General features: G+C 30.1%; 1 protein-coding gene across 4 annotated transcripts in view; it reads right to left on the bottom strand.

The window, feature by feature from the left end:
* Positions 1-1,683: 1,683 nt before the first annotated feature.
* Positions 1,684-7,012, bottom strand: part of LOC106456907 (protein amalgam-like) — a 167,140-nt gene continuing 161,811 nt past the window's right edge. For 3 of the 4 annotated variants that reach the window (XM_022382857.1, XM_022382865.1, XM_022382844.1), the window contains exon 5: positions 1,684-2,773. In XM_022382857.1, coding sequence (XP_022238565.1) covers positions 2,658-2,773 — 116 coding nt within the window. In that variant the 3' untranslated portion in view covers positions 1,684-2,657. Of the gene's footprint in view, positions 2,774-5,681; positions 5,823-7,012 lie in introns of those variants that run through there. The other variant, XM_022382851.1, reaches the window with a different exon arrangement.

The following is a 7,012-nucleotide window of genomic DNA, read 5'->3' as shown; positions in this document are numbered from 1 at the left end:
AAAGCTATAAAATGTGCTATATGTGCTGTGCTCACATTGGGTATCGAAACCCGTTTTCTAGCGTTATAAGTTTCAGATTTACTAATGAGCCACTGAGGAACGAATAGTTTAGAAAAATATATAGTTACTAAAAATAGGTCTGTTTATCAATTAATACTTTTTTCCTTTTTAATACCAATTTCATTTGCAACGCTAAATGTAAGTGTACTTACCAATACCATTTTGAGAAATAAAATAACTAACTACTGTTCAGAAAAAAAGGTTTAGTTTGATGATTAACGATTCGTTGGTTGCTTGCTAACTTAGCAATAATTTCCTTTAGACTGCAGACGTACCGCCATGGATCAAACGATGTTCAAGTTACTGACTCTGGAGATATAAAAGCAAACACGAGGTTTAAAAACATTATTATTATTATAACCAAAACGAGGTTTTCATAAGCATAAACATTGTATATCCTTTTAAATAAATTTAATTTCTTTATGTTAGTCATGAACTACTTTCAATAATGATATAAAGTATTAAAAAGTTTTCGAAAAATACACAATTTCTCTGTAAAACAAGTAGACTTCGGAATATTCGAAGATGAACGACTGTACTATTCAGTTATTTATTTCCATTAAATTGTTATTATCAAAACAAACTGTATTATCATGTTCACTGTTATTTCCATTAAATTGTTATTATCAAAACAAACTGTATTATCATGTTCACTGTAATAACGCAATGTCCTATAGAATTTCAGAACAGCTATCGAAGATAACGGCTACGTTGTTTCCTTCATACATTTAAATTAAATTAATATTTTTAGATATTGAAAATAGTGGTAATATGTATTTATGTTTTATATGCTGATAGAGAAGCGTGTAACTATAAAGGTGTAAATAAAGTGGGTGTTTCAATTAGAGTCATACTTTGAACTATTTCTACTTTTCTTCATTGATATTTGTATCATTTGCTTGTGAAACACCATTGATAAGAGCTCTGTATTACAGTGTTAGTTAAAACCGTTTTTTACAAAATCGTTTATATTGGTCAACTTTCAATAACACAAATTTAAAGATAAATCTGGAAAACGAAATAGAAATCTGTGCTTTACAAAGACAATTTCACTTAGTTAATCAAGTTAAATTAGCTTTAAAAGAAGAAGAGTTAAACTTTATTACTCATTATAATTTAAACCATTAATTTTGTATTTCGATTGTGATTTCAAAATATTAAAGTAGAATTTTCAGTGTCTGTTATGCCGATACAAAAATTTTTATGATTGAAAAAATATTAAATTAAATATTTGAATTGAGAAAAAGGTGTGATAAAAAAGTAGAATAATGATCAAGTATTTACTTTTATATTTGATATAACAAACTTCAGGACTATATATGGGAACAGATATAATTAGGTTTAATATTTTCTTCATTGATAAACATTTTTGATATGTTTATATCACACCAGAGGAGATTAAGGTTTCGGTGTTTTTTTTTTCTTTTTTTCTTTTACTTTTATTTATAGTTCATTTACCTAATCTGAATAAAAAGGACCATACCAACTGTCAGGCGATTATTTACCTGTTAAAATTAAATTAGGTTTTACAACAATGATTATGTATTGTAGATGATTATGAAGTGTTATGTCAAAAAATGTTAAAATCCTAGTTAATGAAATACACATTCACTATTTTCATCAGTACCAAATCACTGTTTATATTCAAGTAAAACTAATACATTACAAGTTGCCTTTCTAATAAACTTTGATTGAGCATTCAGTGTCTCGGAATAAAGGATGTCTGAGACAGGATCTTTCTTCATACATGCCGAAAATATGGAAATTATCAGTGGAAATGTAGTGAATTACTGTACTTCTTTTAACAGTGTGTGAAATTTACTCGAATATCATACAAGTTATCATCACGTTAAACGACATCATATCTTCACAAGAAAAAAACCTAAAGAAACTATCTTTAAATACACTAAAACGAATAATTTTGTTTCTCAGATTAATATATATTTAGTCAAGTGATATCTCTTACCATATATTGAAGGGTTTTATTTACAGTTTATGACTATTTTTTCAATCTTTGAGATAAGCTCTGGAAGATATTTAGACATCACTGGATTACAGTGCAATTTCCAGAACTATCATCAGTATTACATGGAAAATAATTTTATCTCAATAAAATATTTCATGTAATAATTCAAGTTTTTATTTAATAAATTTATGATTGCAAAACACCTTCAAGTTACATCACTTGTGCTGTGTTTGTATTGTTTGATGTCTTTAATTTCAAAACACATACGAGATATTTTAGTGCACTCAACTATCGTTAATGTATACCTTTAGATGTGCTCGCTTTTAGGGCTTACCAACTAAGCATTATACACAAACAAGAATGAGTATTTACAACCCTTATCATATTCGAAAAGTCACGAGCATAGAAAAAAAGCCCTGTGTACATTATATTTTTTTAACTCCACTCATTGTTCACTGCACTGTTACATATTTTTTTTTCAGACATCTAATACATAGATCACCATTTTTATAAATGGGGCTATATCATCCACAAGATCTTCGTACACCAATTTTAAAAGATATCTCGATATAACAGTAGGCTGCCATGACAAAAAGGGAAATAAACAAATAGCTGAAACGTAGCACAGATGTCACCTTAGAAGAGCCCATGAAACAATGGCAACAAAAGTAACACAACGATCATGATGACTGCTTGAGGACGACAACGATGCACTTGTATCCCGCTGAATAGCTGCTGGTTTTTCTCCTATAAAAACATACAAAAAAAAACATTGTTTGAGCGAATTTCTAAAGTACACTTTTAAGCCTGATTTTCACATAAGGCATTTGCTATTCTTGATTCTAGCTTTTGTGTACTAGAAAGAGCCCTCATAATTTATTACGCTAAATCGAGTAAATTCAAATTGGGTAATATAAGAGTAAGTTAACTAAAGACTATTTTACTTTCTACTCATTTCTATATCTTTCTGTTCTCAATTGGATCAAAGTATATAACACAATGCACACTGATAGTTTGTATATAACATTGTGTTTAAAATGTAACGTTTCTTTATATACAAAACATATTAACACTTATCACTACTGGTGTTGTACATCAGAAGATCAAACCATTTGACTTATTATGTATAATTTTGACAATATTCACATTTAACCTTTTTGTTTCGAACATCTTTGTATTAAAAACTTGAATCTTTTCATTGGAGTTTCAGTGATGCGACTAACATCCACTTTAAAGGCACATGACTTTATATACTTTGTTTGTTGTTAAGCACAAATGACATCAGGTTATTTGCTTGTTTGTTGTTAAGTACAAATGACTTCAGATAATTTGTTTGTTGTTAAGCGCAAAGCTACATAATGAGCTATTTTATCTGTGCCCTCACACCGGTGTTTTAATTTTTGGTGTCTAGTGATCTGTCATATTACCCAACAGGTTTATAAAAGGCATGAATTATATTGGATGACTATCAAGAAATGATCTTTCTTCGATTGTCAGAGCTTAAATGCACTATGAAATCACAGTAAAGAAAAATAGCGAAAATGCGTGAAGTAAAGGAAATTACATTATGAGTATATACATAATTACGTTCCTACAGAAAATATTTTAGAAATTTTAAAGAAAGTCGTTGCAGTAAAAATGATCTTAATTTTTTCATTTTAACGAAAACAATTTGTGTTACTTAAACAAAATGAAACGTATATACATGTAATGAGCTTCCTGAAAGATACTACATTTATAAGTTATTTTTTTAAACAGATAAGCTTTGTAATAATAAACATGATAAGCAGTTATAAATAAATAAAACGAGTAATATATAAATGAATAAAATATTATTTTGCTTTATATTTCTTTAAAAGTACTTTAATGTGTTTATCATTAACAAATAAATCTGTACGGATGCTTTTTGCTTGTTGCTTCTATAAAGAAGTACTGCCCCCCAGTGGCACAGCGGTATGACTGCGGACTTACAACGCTAGAAACCGAGTTTCGATGCCCGTGGTAGGCAGAGCACAGATAGCCCATTGTGTAGCTTTGTGTTTAATTACAAACACATAAAATGAGTACTGCTTTAGCTTAGAAAATTTATATTTTATAATATTAATACAAGACATTTTACTCGGCTAATTCATGAATTTGCACTGAAACTATCAACAACGTTTATTTATCTTTTTTTTCTGTAATTAAGCATAATAAACTAAACATAATCGTCATTCGCTCACACTTTATCTACCAGAAACAATAGCAGTAATTCAGAAGTAGACTTCAAGGTTTACTGCTAGTTTATGAAACTTTGATGTGAATAAAAGCACCTGGACTATTTTACGAAACATAAAGAACCCTTAGAAATAGAAAGAAATTGTTGGATCTTATTTTACTTCAAAGATTTACTCTTATAGAAAGTGTTCAATGTTCTTTTTTTCTTCTTTACTGTCTTCAATTCTTTAAAGTATCAAAACGACTTCGAAAGTGTCTTTTCTGCTGGAAATTCCCAGGGTTAGTAAGAAAATTGGAAACATCGAGTAACAAGAACACTCGAATGTAAAATAAAACTGAATTTTATCCGAAGTTTGATATTCAAATCGTTTCTATAGATCATGAAAATCGCTTAGACAGCTTTCTTTTAGTAAGTTAGAACAGTTTCATTGAAATGAACGAGAATGGCTTCAAAGAAACAATACGTTTTAGGCTAAATACCAAATAATGATTACTAGGGGGAAAACTCGTGTTTCGAGTACTAAACATTTTATTCGTGTTGTTGTTGTGGTATTTTGTATTTAAATGCAAAACTTTTATGAAATGTAAAGGTAGTGCTGTTACTTAAAGTAATTAAAACAGTTAAGCGAACTACCTAGACTACCCACGTGTAAGATTAGATACGTAGAGTTCTGAACTAATCTGATGGTCATGTTGGGCGTCTGAGTGACTTCGAGATTAAATCTATTCCACGACACGCTACATCCACCAAACACTTATATTACAAAAGACACTTTGAGTCGAATGGTCTGATCAAAAATGACAAACCAATCAACTTGTTTAGTAAAAGACAACAAATCTGGCTCAAAACCTGGATATCATGGGCAAGTATTAAAACTTCAGAGTGACAGTATTGATACTCTAAGTTTCTATACACAAATAAAGAAATTCACACACAAAACCTTAACACGTATACACCGCTATCTAAGATATAACTATAGATGACAAATCCATTCACGAAATACCGTTCCCTTTGCTATGCTTAGTACTGTGTACATCCACTCCTCCCTTACGCGTATAGTGACATCGTCCGTACTTTCCTACTTCTAATTTCATTTTTGCGTAGTTTAATGAAGTTTAGAAAGCTTTCCATGCACGCATACACGTTACCCTTTTAATCATAAAATTTGTATTTTCACTCATGTGTGGCTTAAATCTAGCGTCATTCTGTAGTCCAAAGATTTTTCTTGATAACACTTGGGAATTGTTAATTATAAGGAACATAATTTTAGTGGGAATTGATAGTAATAAGGAAAATGATACTAATGTAAATTATTTGATTGCATGCGAATGCATTATTAGATTAGTCATTTTTGAGCTACGCTTATACAGAATGTCTCCCCTCATTTAATTTTCTAATTGAAATATAATATTTTATTTTCAGAATTAATATGTATGACCTCCTTCAGAATTGGATGTCCAAGAATCTTTTCTTTTCAGCGTTTTTTTCTTTTCAAATTGTTTTTCTCACCAACTTTCTCAGGCCACCTATTTAACTGCATTGCATGGTTTGGCCAGTCGCTAGCTTTCTTGTGAAAATCTGGGCAGCAAGAACGAAGGAGAAAGAGAAATGATAAATCCAATGTGCATACATTTAAAAAACACATGTTGAGTCAAAGACGATTCACAGTTCAATAAACAGTGTAAATATTCACAAGCTGCTAATAGGATTAAACCCATTGCATATATATGTTTTGTTGTTGTTTTTTTTTAACAACTTCCACCTTATAAATTCTGAGGATGACAAGAATGGGTAACAAAGAAAACAAATGTATAATGTTTCTACAAATTTACCCATTCAAGCCGTCTCCAAACTATATTAGTCACAATATTTTACCTAAGTCTACTTACATGTAGTTCATCATAGGTACACATCTCTCACTTTTAATTAGCTCAGTTTTGAAGTGAATAAAAGCAAAATTATTAACTAATTTTTTGTTTTGTGCTATGAGGTTATGTACATGATTCCAAGTTAGGTAATTGGTTTTATTTGATTTTTCTCATATGCTTTGAGGTTTTTTTATTAAGTTCATAATTTGTTTCATTAAACATTCGAATTTGTTATAAATATTACTTTTATCTAAAGCTTCGGGTAACATTGTTAATATAAACATTAGTTTATGATGTATATGCGTTTGGTTATTATTGTTGCTACAAGCATTAGTTGTATAGTCTAATGCCTTTTGGTGTACATGGTTGCTACAAATATTAGATCTATAGTCTAAAGCTTTATGGTTACACTGTTGTTACGAACATTAGTTTCATATTCTAAAGCCGTTTGGTGTACATTTCTCACCACAAGAATTGCCACCAATACATATGATCAAAATGACCACCTAGTTGAGAGGAGCCCGTGTTTTGCAATTTTCAGATCTTTCATTGTACCACTTATACAAAATTATTATAAAAAGTTTAATGGTAAACATATTTTCTTTAATTCAACTTCGAGACTTCGTTGATTGTAAATTCAACTACGTGTGTTTTTTACGTGGAAGAGTGGCTTATTTCTTAAGAGTGTAATTCACCAATCATAATCACATGGATTCTTCTTTTGCAAAATTCCCATCTATGCAAATAAGATAGTAAGGATGGCATATGCACAGGCAAAAATTAACATATAGCAATATATCAGGCAGGCGGTAGCACTGCCTATGTAGAGATGGCTCGGATTATTCATCGAAGTGGTATTTTAAATATCTCCTCAATAGGTTTTGTTTGTTTGTTTGTTTG

This window comes from Limulus polyphemus, unplaced genomic scaffold (genome assembly GCF_000517525.1).
Source record: "Limulus polyphemus unplaced genomic scaffold, Limulus_polyphemus-2.1.2 Scaffold13, whole genome shotgun sequence".
Classification (NCBI taxonomy): Eukaryota; Metazoa; Arthropoda; class Merostomata; order Xiphosura; family Limulidae; genus Limulus; species Limulus polyphemus.
The sequence above is the reverse complement of the archived record's forward strand: the minus strand, read 5'-3'. Positions and strand labels throughout refer to the sequence as shown.